The sequence below is a fragment of the Elgaria multicarinata genome, chromosome 8, assembly GCF_023053635.1.
Source record: "Elgaria multicarinata webbii isolate HBS135686 ecotype San Diego chromosome 8, rElgMul1.1.pri, whole genome shotgun sequence".
In the NCBI taxonomy this organism is placed as follows: domain Eukaryota; kingdom Metazoa; phylum Chordata; class Lepidosauria; order Squamata; family Anguidae; genus Elgaria; species Elgaria multicarinata.
The window spans coordinates 101,709,536-101,727,021 of record NC_086178.1 but is presented as its reverse complement, the minus strand read 5'-3'; the positions used below and the strand labels follow the sequence as shown (position 1 = coordinate 101,727,021).

The following is a 17,486-nucleotide window of genomic DNA, read 5'->3' as shown; positions in this document are numbered from 1 at the left end:
TTAAGATTTGTTTTTTAGCATCCACCTAAAATGGATAAGGATTGCAAGTTTTGTTCTTTACAGCACCATGAAAATTGATGGTGCTATTTAAATAAATGTTAATATTAATAATAATAACTTCCATAAATTCCCAACTGCTGGCCATGCTTTTTGGCACTAAGTTAAGACATTCCTCTATTTCCAGCATCTGACAGCACATGATGAGGTTTTGAACTGGTCCTAGAATTTCTCACTGTTGATTATTAAAATGATGATTGTACAGTATGTAAATGGTTTTTATATTATGTTACTATATTGTATTTTTAAGGTTTTAATCTTTGGAAACCACCCAGACAGCTTTGGATATTGAGTGATATAACAATGTAATAAATGAATGAATGAATGAATGAATAGGAACCTGTTCCCAGGTGAGTTTCTACAGGATTTCAGCCTAAAAATCATATGATTTAATCAACTAGGATTAATTTAATTAGGATAAACCCTATTTATCATTTGTCCATTCCCATCTGTTGCATAGACTTTGACACTTCAACAGGGCAATGGAAAGGTTCTTCTTCTCCTTTCCCAGAAGTAGGATAACAAAAGTATCACAAGATCTCATTTAACAGAAAAGCTACATAGTTGACAGTGTTCTATGGCAGTTCTTACAACTAAAAGGAATTCATTTAAATATAGAATGTATGCTATCGGCTATTGAGCTTCTAATTATAGGCTACTGGTGGACTTGCAGAGTCATTTAATGGGTTCTCTTCACTGACAATGTACTTGGAAGCCTTTTTACAATCCCAAACAGCTGTTTCCACAAGATGTTACAGCTTCAGAAGCATTAACAGAAGAACAAAGAAAACAAAGCTATATGCCAATATTAACTGGATCATGTATGAAGAATGCTATATATTGGGTATTGATAGTAGGTTACAGAATCCACTGTTACAAGCTGATCCCAGCAAAGTCCTGTGTAGGGGGGGGGAGGTATTTATTGAACGTTGGTGCCAGTTTTGGGGTACTGTGTAATTGTTCTAAAAATCTGCAAACTCTAGTCTTCTAAACAATACAGGAAATGTAATAGCTTAAGGAAGCACATTTATTTACTATATTTATCCCATGCTTTCTCTAAAGGGCTCGGGAATGAATACTCATTCCTATGCCTACCTCCTATTTTATACTCATACCCATACCAAGAGGTACATTAGGCTATGAGGGTAAAATTGGGCCAAGGTTTCATTTGGGTGGAAAGTTGCTGTTAGGATAAAAGCTGATGTATTGCCATTATCACATTATGGCCACTTACCCTCTTCTGCAATGGCACTTTCCAGTTGAACACACCAACGATAGAAAATGGCCTAACATAGGCCTAATTTACACCTGCCATTTATCCCAGGGTTGTCATGAGGTCATCCCCGCGTGTCCAAATGATGCACATGGGATCCCGGGGTCAACCGGCGATGACCTCTCAGTTGTCCTGGGATAATTGGTAATGTGGTTTTCCCGATTTTTCCCACATTACTGGGACAACCGCAAGGACTGCGGGCAGTGTGGCATGGGCTCCCGGGTCTTCCCTCCTCCCCATGAGTAGCGGGGTTCTTCAAACGGCCACCAAGGTGTGCAGGGGGATTCCATGCCCATCAGGGGTGGGGGTGGGCAGATTTTTGCCATCCCTGGGATGGCTCACAGTTTGTTGAGGTGCTGGGTTTTAAGTTTTAAAAAAACTTACTTTCCCCCCAGCTCGCAGCCTCGCACTTCTACAATGTGGAAAAACAAAAACAAACGCTACATCAGGAACATCCCTCTTGATGACATGCTGGCATTTAGATGCAGGGGGATGATCCCAGAAGCAGGTAAACTCAGGATCGCCACCACCACCACCATCCTGGAAGGGCTCAAGGTGTAGATGAAGCCACAGACCCAAAAGAATGATCCATCTAGTCCAGTACTGTCTATTTTGGCAGTAGTTCTCTAAGGTCTCAGGCAATGGTCTTTCCAGTCTTGCCACTTGAAATCTTCTAACTCAGCGGTGGGCAACTTGTGACCCTGCAGATGTTTTAGCCTACAACTCCCATCAGCCATAGCCAGAATAGCCAATGGTGAGTGATTAGGGAAGTTGTGGCCTTCCAGATGTTTTGGTCTACAAGCTAAGTAGAGATACTGGGAATTTGAGCTGGAGCGTTAGGCAAGCAGAGCATGTGCCATTACAGCTACAGCCATATCCTCTAACCAGCAGGGGATACAGATTTTGCCACGTAAAACTTGTTGCTACCCCCTACTCTTATATGAGTTTGCATATGCTGTACCAGTCTATGGACATGTCTACACCATGCCTTATCCTGGGGATTGCCCCGGGATCATCCCTGTGCATCCACATGATGCACAGGGGATCCCGGGAGCAGGGAGGGATGATCCCTCCATTTCCCTGGGATAACCGGGATGGCTTTTAGCCCGATTTTTCCCGCGGTCTCGGAATCATCCCGAGACCGTGGGAGGTGCGGACGGGCATTCTGGTTTCATCCAGGCTCCTCGTGAGTAAATGTGAGGAGCCGGGAACCAGGCATGGGGCATGGAGCTGTTCAGGTGCTACATGCCCGTCAGGGGTGGGGTGGGCGGAAGAGGATTTTTTAAAAAACAAAACAAAACTAATCTTATCATTCGAGTGCTTGTGCACTCATCTTCAATAAAACAAATGGTGGGTGCGACATCCTCCTTCCTTCCAGGACATTGCATTGCATGTGTGGACAAAGGGAAGGATGTTGGGATCAGCATATCCCCCCTTCCCTCCCCAATGTAGATATGCCCTATGTGATGCTGATGAACTCCCCCACTGGGCTGAAAAAAATGAAGTTGGAAGTATTAAACCTCCCACTAGTTTAAAGACCCTGCAGGCTGATCCTCTGTTGTGTTCTAATGGCAGTTCTTACAACGTAGTTCTAAGGGCCCAGGTTTCTGATAGCAAAATGAAATATCTGTGCTTATAAAAGCAGCCAGCCAATGAGAGAAAAAATGATTACTGGCGATGTCTGTCATAAAAGAGCAATACTTTCACAATTTGCATTATTATTATTATTATTAAATGACAGTTTCTGGCCGCTGACAGAACATGGAAGTTGCAGAACACAAAAGAGGTCTTTCATGACTGCCTCATTTTGATCAAAGAGACTGGGGGAGAAATAGATTTGATTTAATCTAACATCTTGGAAGTAGCACAGGAATTGCTGGAAGAGGAGGAACATGTTCTGAAAATGTACCAAAAAAGGTCACAGTTTTACTCTTCCTTTGAAAGGATATTCTACTGCACGATGCAAGCACAGAAGAAAAGTGGAAAAGAATCTGTTTTTCATATGACCGTACCCTTTTGATGGGCGGGATGGGTGGGGGAGGATATTGTCCAGTGAATCGCTTTCAGAGCCTGAACACACAGACTACATGAACCTGACACACACACACACACACACCATACTATCAAATTCACATGATTGACAAAAACTTTAGACTAGAGTGCTGGAGTGGATAAGACAGTGAGCTGGGACATCCTTGCTTCAAATCTCATCTCTACCATGAACTCATTTGGTACATTTAGACAAGTTATTATTCTCTCAGCCTTAGGCACCACCATTCCCATCTCCAAGAGAGGGATAATATTGCATACCTTACAGGGCTGTTGTAAGGGTTATTGAACTAATGCATGTAAAGAACTGGAGCACTTTAAAGAATTACAGTATATAAAAGCTAAATACAATATAGTATTTATCTCAACATTTCCTTTCCTTTTGGCAACAAGAAATGGAATCCAGGTCTGCCTGGAGAACATCTCACAGTATCCACTGGGTAAGTGGAGGCTCCCTGCCTCCCATCTGACATCAGCAAGGAAAAAGGGAATCCTTAATTGCCTGCAGTATGGCAGCATGAGCAAGAAGGACCATCCTTATCCCCTCATTGGGCTTGCTGCTTTTCCACTGGACATGGTCCCAAGGTATGTGCTAATTAAGGGGGTCAAGCAGCTACCTTCCAGGTAAGCAGCAAGCCTCACAAACATAACGGCAAACTCAAACTCATCAGAAATTTAGAAAGATATATTCAGAAATCATTCCCTGCTTACAAGTTGAGTTTAACCAGTTGGCCATTGTAGTCATGTACTTCTAAGGAGAAAACAAATCTCAAAATCGTCTTCTCCATCCAACACAGTGTGGGACTATCCAAGCAGCTTACAATCAAAGCACATCATGTTATACCACACTGAAATCCCAAAAAGGCAGGAGATGACCCTCTGGGTCAGCCTTCCCCAACATGGTGCCCTCCAGATGTTTTGGATTATTATTATTTTACTCCCATCATCTCTAGTCAGCATGGCCAATAGTCAGGAGTTCTGGGACATGTAGTCTAAAACATCTGGAGGGCACAAGGTTGGGGAAGGCTGGTCTATATTCTGTCCCGTTCCTGCCAAGTTCTGCTCATTCAGGCTCAGGCGCTGCCCCACCCAGAGACTGGCATTTTTAAAATTCAAAAGTAGGCAAATTTAATGGCAACCAGTTAGACTCTTTCAAGAAAAGCAAGGCCTACAAGAAAGAGGGAGAGAAGAAATTAGGTTCTTCTGTTGCTTTTACCTCATATGAAATTGCCTTATTCTGAGTCAAAATGTGCACCTTTTACCATGACTGTCAGCAGCTCTATAAATTCTGAGGCAAAGATGCTTTCCTCAGAGATCCTGATGGAAAATGCTGGAGACTGAATCAGGGATCTTCTGCATGCAAAGTGTGTGCTTGGCCACTGAGCTATGAGTTTGGGGTGGTTGTGGTGGAATCCAGAATCGTTCCAGCTGCAAGCCAGTGCAATGGTGCTCAGGGGGGAGACTAAGGCCTCAGCTAGACCGAAGGTTTATCCCGGGATTGTCCCGGGGTCGTCCCTGTTCATGTAAATGACACACAGGAGATCCCGGGAGCAGGCAGGGACGATCCCAGGATAAACCTTAGGTCTAGCTAAGGCCTAAGAGGGGAATCAAGCCATTTCTGTTCATCCCCATTGCCGGTATCATTACTCAGAAAGAGATCCTAACTATGAGATACATTTTTTACAGCGCATCAACAAACCCTGCAATGTCCTTTGTCTGCTGCGTGCCATTTTTCGCAGTTGCAAAGGAATTACTATAATGCACACAGCACATAATTCCATCCGAATTTGAGTTATGCAACTATTGAAGCATCAGATTGCAGCTTTATCAGACATTACTTCTAAATCTGTCTAGATGCATTCCCCTCGTTGATCGTTAGAAACTTTCTTGCAGTTACCAATTCCAATTTAGAACACTTCATGCCCATTTGTTTCTATGCATTGCCCTTTCATTGAAATACTTCTTGTAGTGAAGTTGGTCTGGGCCATCAATATTCACAGGGAGGGACTAAATTTTAAAGCCAAAACAAATGCCAAAGGCATCCATTTCAGTCGAAACATCCTTAATAGGGCAACACAACAAGTAATGTTGTCCCACCACAAACTCTAAAGAGGCAGTAGATTACAAAGAATGTGTGGCGGATACCAAAATGGGAGCTCTGTGTCAAGTTCTCCCCTGCCCCAAATGTAAACGTATGTAGGCCCCTGACATGATATGGCTGGTGGGGGTGGGGGTGGGGGTGGGGGTGAGGGCTAGGGAAAAACATCATAGTGATGTGAGAGCAAGCTAATACACAATGCTAATCAAGGTACCTGCCACTGATAGTTTTCTACATTCTAGTCCTATTGAAACTCTTTATCTAACCCCCCACATACCCAACAATTCTTTGTGCCTTCCTAGTTTGCTTGGCAGTGCTCAGTCACCCTGCCCGGCCTTGCAAAGGAAACAACAGGAACAGTGCAATCTTAGAAGACGCTATGCTTTAAAAACTCCTAGGTGAAAAAGGAACGTATTTACATATGTGGTGGCAATGCAAATATGTACAAAGATTATGGAAGATGGTGTTCTCAGAAATTGAAGAAATAGTGGGAATGAAAATAGAACAAACACCAAAAATAGCATTGCTGTCACTATTTGAAGATATAAAGTGTGGAAAAGGAACTATAGAGCTGATATCGAGTTTGTTGGTTGCAGCACGACTGATGGTAGCTAGGAACTGGAAGATCCAAGGGGAATATTCTATTGAGGAATGGTATAAAGAAGTATGGGACATAGCCATTAATGATAAACTGACATGTAATATTAAGTGGAGAAAAGGCGTAACTAAAATAAATGAGTTCGAAGGAATCTGGAAACAGTTCCTAGTGTTTGTGTTTACTAAGGGAAGTGGGAAACCACCAGCAGAAGAAACGATTAGATTTTGGACTCAAGAATGATCCCAAGGTGGGGGGTGCACTTTTATGTTAAGAACGAAGATGTTGTAGTATGATAAGGTATATGTAATAGTTTTTGATATTTGTACTCAACAATTACTCAATATGTATGCAGCAGATATTTGATTTTTTTTTTCTTATTGTGTTTTGTTTCAGTTATATTTTGGTAATGTTTATCTATGTCTATATAGTGTTGAAAATGAATAAAAATTATTAAAAAAAAAAAAAACTCCTAGGAAACCATAGTAAAGAAACCAATGGTCCACAAAAGACAAAAAAAAAAAAAAAAAACAGAATCAGAATGTTCCTCCATTAAGTGCTAGCTCTGATACCCAACCCAATCCAATCCAAGGGATCGGAAATGCAGCTGATTGATTCAAAGGTCTTATTTGGCAGTCATTTCCTGGCCTATGCAAAACCCACAGTGAGGGATGAATAAGCAACTAGCATCTCTGGGGGCCTCATGGGGGCGGGGGTGGCTTGCCAAAGCTCCATCCTACTTCACTCACTACTTCCCCAAAGCAGCCTGACAATATGTCCCATCACCATAGTTGCCACACTTTTCGCACCCTTGGAAACTGGGAAGGGACAGGCAGCATTCTTACAATTTAGTCAGAGACCTCCAATTGCTGACCCCACCTAATCAGGCACCCCCCAAGGAAGGTCCACCTTTTCTAAGGCATGACAAAAGTTCTCTGACATGAGCAAGATCTCCTGTGCGTTCAGGGCTCCATGGAAAAGCAACTTGTGTTGAGCGCTGAACTATTTGTGAATGTTACAAGGCTATACACCCTCCTTTCATTTGGCTTCCTTCTTTCCTTTCTGATTTGGTGGCAAGCTCTGTGAGCCACATTTGATGAGCCCCCTGCTACTTTAAAAAAATGGAATCGGTTCTGACTTTGCAGCCACATGTCAACAACACTGGGTTACAGAAAGCATCGCAACTATTTTTCACACCTGCCTGCTAGAAGAAAATCCAGAATTCCAGACGGAGGAAGCTGCTGGGTGACCTTAAAATCTCACACGCCTGCTTCTCTTTCCTTGCAACTATCACTCGGCCACTTATTTTTAGATAAATGACAAGGCGTTAAGCACAATGCTCCATTTCACAGGAACACAAAGATATGCCTTCACCTGTCACCCTTCTGATTGACTTGAACTCCTGTTCTGCATGCTTTGAAGACGTATTAGAGATCTGATCACCTGGACCTCCCAGAAGGGAATAACTGAGAATGCCTCCAACTGTTAAATTAAAAAAAAACTTACATCTTTAATTCATTTCATTTAGTTGCTAGGATTCAGCTATTACAGATATTGTTTATGTGTTTGCTTATCTTGCAATAAATACTGTTGTTTTTATATGCTGTGTTTTATATGAAATCTCTTGCATGAGTATATGCAGTATCCATCATGGATCCATCATTTTCAATATCAGGTCTGTGGACAAATGTATCATGGAGAGAATGGCAGAGGCAGTTTTTGCTGCTGTGAATGCATAATCAGATGTACTTCTGTCCCAAGGTGAGCGCTTTCAAAACTGGTTGAAAAGGGTTTTTAATGTGGTAGATTGCTAAATGGGAGAGACCCCGCCAGTAGAGAGGTCCATTAAGTGGCCCTGTGACATCACAAACTCACTTTCACTCCTCCACCTCAATTCCTGGACTCTTTTCTAAATGTTTGCTTTTTTTAAAAAAAGAAATAAGTTGGAGGATGAATCTATAAATTAATAAACTCACATGTGGCACTCCATATTTTTAAGAAGGTGGCTTGCTTGGAACATGCATTGGAGGGTTGGAGGGAGATAAGGCTGTCAGCTAAAACCAGCATTTGATTTGCTAATATGTGCATCTGTCATGCAAATTCCAAAGCTAGCAGGAAGCCATGAGTGAAGAAACAACTCTTAAATTAGCCTTCTTATATCATAACTGCCTTTGCCCCAATGTTGCAAGTTCTTTTTACTTTGCTGTAATGTGTAACTTGGGAAAATATATTAAAAAGAAAAGGGGCCCATTCCAAAGACCCACCCCAGAGAATACTTTTGGCAAGAAAAAAAGAAAACAGACCTTTCATTTTCACCGTTTAACCATAGCGGGCAATCCTCTAGACTCGTGGACATATTAAGCATTTTCATCACTTGATGACTTTTAGCCAAAACTGTCTAAAAGGTATTTGGTTTTAGTTGACATCAGGTGATATGAAAATTCTAGCTGTTACATTAGGTGCACCCATCCACACCTGTTCATTTGATATTACAGTCAATGAGGGATAAATATCTAAGAAAACTATAGGGAGATTTATTTGTTTGTTTGTTTGTTACTGCCTTTATATACCACCTTTTTTCCTTCCAAGGAACCCAAGGTGGTGTACATAATCCTGCTCCTCTCTATTTTATCCTCACAACAACAACCCTGTGAGGTAGGTTGGGCTGAGAGTCTGTGACTAGCCCAAAGTCACCCAGTGAGCTTCCATTGCCTAGTGGGGCCTAAAATCCAAATCTCCAGCACTCTAACCACTATACCACACTGCCCCTCTAATTTAGCTAATTATATTACAATATGCTTTTCCTTCCCTCTTCCAAGAGCTTGGTTACCTCTTTTCTCTCATTTATATTCACAAAATCCCTGCATGGTAAATTCAGCAGAGAGACTGGGAATTTTTCTACACTGGGCTGTTAATCACCCGTTAATCTGCTGTTTCTTCTTTCAGTTTTCTTGCAGAATTGAGATCCAAATGCTACATGAGAAGCATTCTTTTTCCTGCTTTTCCACTACATAATGGCTAGGTGGCACTGTGGTATAGCAGAATAGTGCAAATTCACAAGAGGAAATTGCACTTTCTTCCACTTTCACAATTAAGTGCCACATTTTCCCTGCCCAAAAAAACTCACCAAAAGTGCCGGTTAGACAGAGAAATGAAACTTCAAGGTCACAATATTGTCTAAAGAACCTGTAAACAACTTTGAGTAGGGAATGATGAGTACACGATAAATGCCTCATGTAGAAAAGTGTTGCCCCCTCTGTGAGGGGGGGAAACTGACAATCAATAGGAGGGGAATGGAAATGGAGCAGCTGGAAAAGAAGGACAATGGAGGAGACACAGAGATATGCAAAAAGTATAGAAAGAACCATTTCATTGTCTGGATAGATCACTTCCTGGTTCACACTGAGAAGTTGTTTAAAAATGCCCCTGGGGATAGAAGTGAAAGCTGCCCAGACAAATAAATGGAGAAATCAACTAATTGAATTTATCTGGAGTTTGACATGTGTCACAACTAGGCCAATGAAAACTGGCCATACTCAGTGGGCACAGAATGCTGACTGACTGCTGGAGAGGGGGAAAGGAGAAGAGGGGGGAAGGGGAAATGGAATGGAATGACTGGAATCCTAAACAGAAGCACTCAACACTGCAACTATTTTTGCTGGGGCCGTTGGTTCCTTCAATTTCTGATGTACAGACCGTGAATACTGTTGATTAAGTAAGCAAAATGGAATCATTCACATATAGGAGGAAGCTGTCAGAAGGCTTGGGGGAACTTCAAGGTTTTCAAAAGTACAAAACACCTTTAGGAACAAAACCCTTAAAACCTTCCATAGAAGCGTGCTCAGTGGCCCTGGGATCTGATCGGACTGTTGGAAGGGACACAATGGAAAACTGTGTGTGTGTGGAATGGAATCGGTAGGATTCTAAACAGCAGCATTCCACACTGCAACTTTTTCTTGGAGGCCCCCTTTGTCATCCAATTATCTATTCTGCTGCTAAAGCTTTGAGAGTAAGCACTTTCATAATTACGTTTATCTTACAGTAAGACTGTGAGTGAGCCCTGAGTTTGCACACTTTCTGTCTGCTTCTCCAGCATAGAAATGATTCCATCAGGCTTTTTCTGGATCGTGAACTTGTGTCGGAAGGAAGATCATCATCCACAGTACCAATCTTCCTGTATTCAAATAAATTAAGGATCCCTGGCCAAAGGCCGTCCCTGCTTTCACCACACAGAGAAGTGAGGCAGACAAGTAATAACTGAGCAGGCCCTTAGTCTCTAGTGGGATTTCTAAGGGTGCTTCCAGATGGACAGCTCCTAGCGCTACCAATCCAAAGGCTTTTGTGCTTCTATTCCATCGTTCCCTCCTTAAGGGTTTAGTTTGTTTGTTTTTGTGGAAAGCAAAAAAGGTGGAAGAACTGGTGGGGAAACACAGGAGGGTTACAAAGGGAAGATGACAATTCCAGGTTGGAGGCATGTTAGCTGCAAAAATAAAGGCCTCGTCTGGAAGCACCTCAGGTCTCAGTCTGGAGAAGTGGCTGGTAACTGAACGGCTACAGAGGACGATTCAATGTATGGATTCTTTCACCCTGCTTCACCTGGTTGCTCACCCTCCAACCTGATACACCCAACAGTACTTCCACAACAGACGAGAGGGAAGGGTGGACTATGGATAGAGCAGTGTCCCCGTCCACAGCCAAAGGACTTTATGGATTGAGACCTACAGTGCAGACTTCTATACGTTTCCTCAAAACTAAGCCCCATTGAGTTCAATGGCACTTGTTTCTAGGTACATGGGCTATAGCCCTAGACACAATAATTTCTAGAATTTATGGAAAACTCTGACCATTAAAATACCCTGGAGATATATATTTCAATTGATATATTTCTTAATAATCTGAAGCACAATTTGAGGCAGCATTCAGAAAATACCAAACTCTACAATCTGTATAATTCCTTTGTTTCCAATTATCTAGGTAAAAGGAACTTCATGAACATCGCTGAATGCAACTACAGTTAGAACTCAAAAGATTTCTGCAAAACCTCAGTCTTTTTAGTTCTCAGAATAGGTGGCACACCAAAAGCAGCCCTCCCTTAGCTAGCTCTTAGGGAATAATAGCTCTTAGGGAAACTGGAAGATTGGAAATGGAATAAATTGACTGGGTTGATGCTAATGATACTGATTAATTAATTATTAAGTAATGCATTAGTTGGAGCTGAAAATGGCAGGCAGCTAGATAATGGAAGGTGTTCTTTCCAACAATGTAGCGTCCCCTACTTTACTCAACTAAGATTAAGCTTATTCTAAAGTTTACTCCATTAAAAACAACACTTGGCTGGAAAGGCAAACTAACATTGTTCTCAGATGCTGGAAATACCTGGGGCATCTTTAGCAAGGATAATTGGAAACCACACTGGTAAATGGCCACACTGGTAAATGGCCAGTTTGGCTGACCCCAGGAAAGGAAAAAAGAAAAGCCTATAGAACAGCCTTCCCCAACCCAGTGTGGTCCAGATGTGTTGAACCACAACTCCCATCATCCCTGACCATGATGAGAGTTGTAGTTTTAACACATCTGGAGGGCACCAGGTTCAAGTAGGCTGCTGTAGATCAAATGTGGGGGAACAAAATTACAGACAACATGGCATATCCCTCCAGCCGCCACCCCCAAAGACGTCCTCTGATCTGTAACGTTCAGCTCCTTCCCTTCCCGTTTCAATCAAACCCTGTGTCAATGTGGATTTTAGTTTGCAGAATAAGGGCAGTGTTATCCGAATTCGAGTTCCTCTATCACCATTTCTCATCCAGTTCTGCAGGCAGAAACGTCAAGACCTGCTGCTAAGAGAAGATGAGCCCACTGCCAAAGCAGGCTTACACAGGCTGTTCATGTTTTCTGTGAATCAGACATAGGAGCAGCACGTAACAGTTTTACTTCAAGGTTTCTTGCATCACCATATTGTTTCCTTCCTGCAGCCCTCTTCCCTCCCCATTTTTAACTTTTATTTGCTTAAAAAATTACAAATACGTGCTCACACTCTCTAAGAAACTGCCTGCGTGGGTCAGACCGCACCGCCGTGAGCACGGCTTGCTGTTGTTTCCTGACCTCAGTAAAGCTTGAGAAGAATTTTGAGTTGCTAGCACTTACTCTGGAGATGGTCAGAGGCATATTGAAGTCCTTCCCCCCTTGCAGTCGGAAGCCCCATGGTCCAGGTCCGTTGAGAGTCACGCTGTAAGACATTTTATCTCTCTTTTACGCCAGGAACCCCAAAGGCTCTGTGAAACAGAGGGAGAGGGGGGATACAGGTGGGTATTTTTGTTTTAAAAAAGGAGAGGGTTTTTTTCTGTCTTTCTGTCTTTCAGATTAAAGCACGAATTAATGATCTTTTTTGTCTCTTGCCTGGTCAGTCCTGTCGAAGTGTCACCTAAGAATAGATAGGAGTTATAACGCAGATACTGATATCCCTGACGAGAGAGTCCATAAAAGGCTTGTAACCAAACACCAGCTATGCAAAACCTCTTGTGACTCAGAGGTCTAATATAGCCCCCCTGGGAGGTTAGCAGACCTTTCTAAGCTCCTCAGGTCCCCTCTGCAGACTCAAAGCCACTTTTCTAAGATAAAAGAGATGTTATTTGAAGCACAAGCTAGCCATTTAAGTCTCTGTGTGTAAAAGCTATCACTTGTCTTTCATTTTAATATTCTCATTTGTCAATTCAGGGTAAAATCCAACATACGTCCTGCTTAGAGTAGATTCATTGAAATGAATGGGATGTAAGTTAGCCATGACCAAATTAAGAACCATTCATTTCAATGGGTCTGCTCTAAGTAGGGCTTGCATAAGATTGCAGTCCTTACGTATGTCAAACCTGTGTGCATATGTGTTTATGTGTATCCATCCAATACAATCTCATGCAATTTTGTTCCATGCAAATATTTTCCCCCTTATATTAATGCCTAACCTTGAAAAAGTGAGGGGGCAGCAGGGAAAAGAATAAAAGAAGAGGGAAAGGGAATGTGTGTGTGTGTATTTTTAAACATACCTACCTTGACTTGGTTGACAACGCAATTGCAGACATTTGCCCTCTGGTTTATTAATATGTTCTAACCCAGTTTGCCTGCAAGGCCTCTGGTATGTACACCTAGGTCTATATGAACAATTTTCTTCAATGTCAAAGAGGGTTCTGTTAGAACAACAGGAAGGTCCTTGCAGCAATTTCTTTGACTCCGTTTATCAGTCACCCCAAAAGGCAAATTTCTCTGGGTGATGCACAGATTAAAGCATATTGAAATCACAGTTCAAAACACCCATCAATAACAGCCATATCAGGTTAACACAATTTCAGCAAGAATCCTATATTGAGCCACAAGCAGAGCTAAGAAAAAAATCTGGATGCTTTGATTACTTTCAGGGCAACATCAAAAACAGCATGTAAACATCCTTATTTGCCTATGAAATAAGCAAATCTAAAAAAAATATGTGGCAAGCCATCTTCATCATCATTTCCCAAAGTGGGCCCTATCATTACACAAAAGGAGCTGGCTGTCTCAAACAGCATGGTGTCACGAAATGGCAGCAAATTGTGAGCCATTAATTTATTATTGTCTTTTTCTTAATTTCAAAAATGGGATGGGGGGGTCCTCTCCACCAAAGAATATCTCTGGAAAGGATGCAACTTCCAATTAAAGAAGGTAGGTTCAGCTTTCTGGATATTTCTGCATATCATCGGTCTTATCTGATGACCTGTACAAATTTTTTGGATTTGATTTTCCCCCTTGGTCAGTTTTGGAATCTTCCTGTGATGAGCCTCTCTCCAAATGGATGGCATTAGCTTCTTGGCATATGAAGGAGGACAGAACTCCTCCCACAAGCTCAGCGGTCAGAGATGTGTGACATATAATATCATGCCAATTACAGTTTGACTCATTTTCCCATGCCAAATTGACTTTATTGGTAACTCCAGATTTAAAAATTTGAAAGAATATGTTAGAATGATTTTTACCCTGGATCAATTATTGGGAGTTGGTGATGAGTTTTTGCTATTTTCAGATTTGCAAGACAAATTTAATTTGCCTGCTACAGCCAAATGCAACATTTGTTAGAATTTAAATTTGGTCCCTGGGCTTTCACTGCCTGAGAGTCTCTTTCGCTATAGGAAATACTTATTGAACTTGACCAGGTATATCAACCCACAATTCATATTTGAAACTGAGGCCTTTAAAGTACACTTGCAATTTTTTTTGCTTGTTTTGTTGAAACCTATAATAATAATAAAAAAAACTGATTAAAAAAAATATTGTCTTTTTACTTCCAGAGAAGGGAAGAGGTGCTTGTGGGATTTTCTGCCTCATTTGCCAAAATAGTTTGGTTTGAGGGGAGGGGAATAATTTGTTGCTCTGATTCAGAGAGTACATATTTTTATCTTGTAAACCACCTTGAGTCCCAGTACTGGGGGGAAAGGCAGGATATAAATAAATAAATATATAATAATAATAATAATAATAATAATAATAATAATAATAATAATAATAAAAAAGAACTTGGGCTGGCCCTGCTACTTCCTTGAACCCCCCCCCCCCGGCCATCTTAAAACAATTCCAGTGTTCCTGGGGAGTTAAATGTGTAGTTGCAATAAATGTGTAGTGGCAACCATAAATGGCATGTATCATCCACAGTTTTCCTGACCTGTGTTCTTTACATTTGTAACCCTATAAAGTGTGTTCATGTGCGCTTTATCAATCTCCGAGGATAGCCACAGGGTGGAGTACTTTGTACGAAGACATCCCCAAGGGAGGAACTGGCAAGCTTGAGACAACTAGTGATGGACAATCTGTCAAAAAAATAATAATAATTGCTTGGCATAACTAGAGAGACAACTCAGGAAGTAGAAAGAGTGTGTGCAAGATCTGAAGGATGAGGTCCTGGGTGCGTACAAGATGTGTATTTATTCATTCATTCTGAGATCTATACCCTGCCTTTCCATACCATAAGGAGTACTCAAGATGACTTACAATGTTTAAAAAGACAAAATTACAAGGAAAGCAACAACAACAACAATAGAGCCATACTAAAATAATAAATAACAGAAAGGAAGCTTTCTTTTAAAAATCAAGCAGAAGGTGAACCAAATGCTTGGCTAAACAGAAAACTCTTTAACTGGTATTGGACATTTATCAATGAAGGGGCAAGATGGATCTCTCATAGAGCTTCGGCTATGGGGTGGTATATAAATGTAATAAATCATCATCATCATCTCTCAAGGCAAAGGAATCTACATTTGGGGTGGTGCTACAGAAAAGGCCCCTTTCCTCGTTCCCATTAAACGTTCTTCAGCCAATGGTGGAACACCTGCTTGTGCTTCTCCAGTTGATCACAAAGGCAGGACCATAGGGGAAATGGTGGTCCTCAAGTTATTCTGGTCCTAAACTGTTTGGGGTATTAAATGTGATAAAAAGCACTCTGAATTATGACTGAAAATCAACCAATAGCCAGTGGCATTAATGTAAAAGCAGATAAATATTCTTTACCAAACTGGTTCCAGTTAAAAGCCTCTCAGTTGCATTTTGAACCTGCTGAAATTTCAAAACGCTCTTTGAAGGCAGTCCCAGAAAGACATGTATAACTATGTCTGGATCTGTCTTCTTCCTAACCAGGTCTTCTCTGAATTATGTTTCAGTAAGTTTGCCCACATTCACCTATTATCAATTCCAGACACTGGTTTAGAACCTCTACAGCCTCCCTGGATTGAGACGGACTTGAAAGGTTTGTGACACATCTGTATACAGATGACAACAGACTCCAAATCATCCCCGGTAGTTTCATGAAGATATTCAAAAGCATAAGGGAGGGCACATAGGCCAGGGGTGGGAAGATGTGGCCCTCCAGTTGTTGTTGGACTGCAACTCCCATCAGTCCTTGCCAGCAAGGCCAATGGTAAAGAATTATGGGTGTTGCAGTCCAACAACAGTTGGAGGGCCACACTTTCCCCATTCCTATCAAAGATCAAAGAATTGAGCTGGAGCACACACACACATACACACACACACACACACACACACACACACACACACACACCATCCAGCACCATCTTCTGAGATTTACCCTCCAGGATGATCCAGGACCACCATAAAACAGCTAGACAATACAGAAAAATACCATAGTTGATGGTATGAAAAATTGTTTAGAGATCCAGCAGAACTCACAGGATGCATTTCCCTTGCAGTGTAGATCCGTGGTAAGAAACCTGATGCCCTCCAGATGTTTTAAGCCAACATGGCCAATGGGCAGGGATTAGGGGAATTGTTCTCCAAAATATCTGAAGGGCACCAGGTTGCCTAACCCTGGTATAAATTGTCTAGCAGGGCAATCAAGGACATCTCAGTCCCAAAGCAATGGAAAAACCCAGACTGAAATGGGTCCAGATAAAACTGCTGCATCTAGAAAAACCTGAAATTAAGATGCCACCACATGCTGAAGCACCTGAACAAAGCCAGAAATTATCTTACATGGTGAATCAAGGGTACCTCTAGATGAAGTTGTTATCACGCCATTGCCCTGAAATTTATGGGGGTTCAAGACATCATCCTCTTTGACAATGCCAAAATCCTCCCATGTTTTCCCACTGATTCTTCTGTCTTTCTTTTTACAGCAGAAAATCCATGAAGTAAGCAAAACTGGAATAGCTGCACAATGTCCTCTGACTGTTAGCGCTAGGACCCCTGCATCTCAAAGCACCCCAACTGAGGTTATTTCAGTAGAAGGCTCACCTGTTCTTCTGTTATACTAGCTGGAATCTCCTCTCTCAGGAAGGCCAGCCTCACCACTTACTCAGGCAGCTCATCTCCAGCTGCCTTAATCAGCCGTGATGGACAAGGGTTGGGCACACAAGTGCATGATCTCATACCTCCAAAAATCCTGTCCACATTCTCAGATGGCACAAACTAAAGCACCCTTTCCCAACTGAGTGCCTTCCAGATGTGCTGCAGATCAACTCCCAACCAGCGTGGCCAAGTCACCACAACTCCTCCATATCATCATCTTGTCCAGAACAGAACACCAAATCAAGACCATCTCTAGGATGAGAAACGGGCCAAGATAAGTCTTAAGATCATCTCCCCAAGTCGAGTGCTGTTGTACTAGGAATCTCAGATGACAACGCTCAAGGAGATGAAATAGGGATGGATGGAAATTTTGTTTCAGTTCAAGTTCGATCATAATTTACCAACATTTTCAAAGTTCTCATATTTGGAAGAAAAAGAACTTAAGAAACATCTGATGGAGAAGAAACCAAAACTGACAGATTCGTTCCATCCAGGCCCAGGGCTTTGAGTACTCAGCTCTTAAAATTCTGGTCTGGATCCTTTTGTGCTGAATTAGGTTTAGCATCACTAATTCACCCATCTAGACAAAAATGTAGAGT

General features: G+C 41.8%; 1 protein-coding gene across 9 annotated transcripts in view; it reads right to left on the bottom strand.

The window, feature by feature from the left end:
- The window catches only part of LDB3 (LIM domain binding 3), a 145,865-nt gene extending 133,356 nt beyond the window's left edge, over positions 1–12,509 (bottom strand). For 3 of the 9 annotated variants that reach the window (XM_063133120.1, XM_063133121.1, XM_063133122.1), the window contains exon 1: positions 12,217–12,509. In XM_063133120.1, the coding sequence (XP_062989190.1) occupies positions 12,217–12,309 (93 nt within the window). In that variant the 5' untranslated portion in view covers positions 12,310–12,509. The remainder of the gene's footprint in view (positions 1–12,216) is intronic. The other 6 variants (XM_063133124.1, XM_063133123.1, XM_063133125.1 and 3 more) reach the window with 3 other exon arrangements.
- Positions 12,510–17,486: the final 4,977 nt, after the last annotated feature.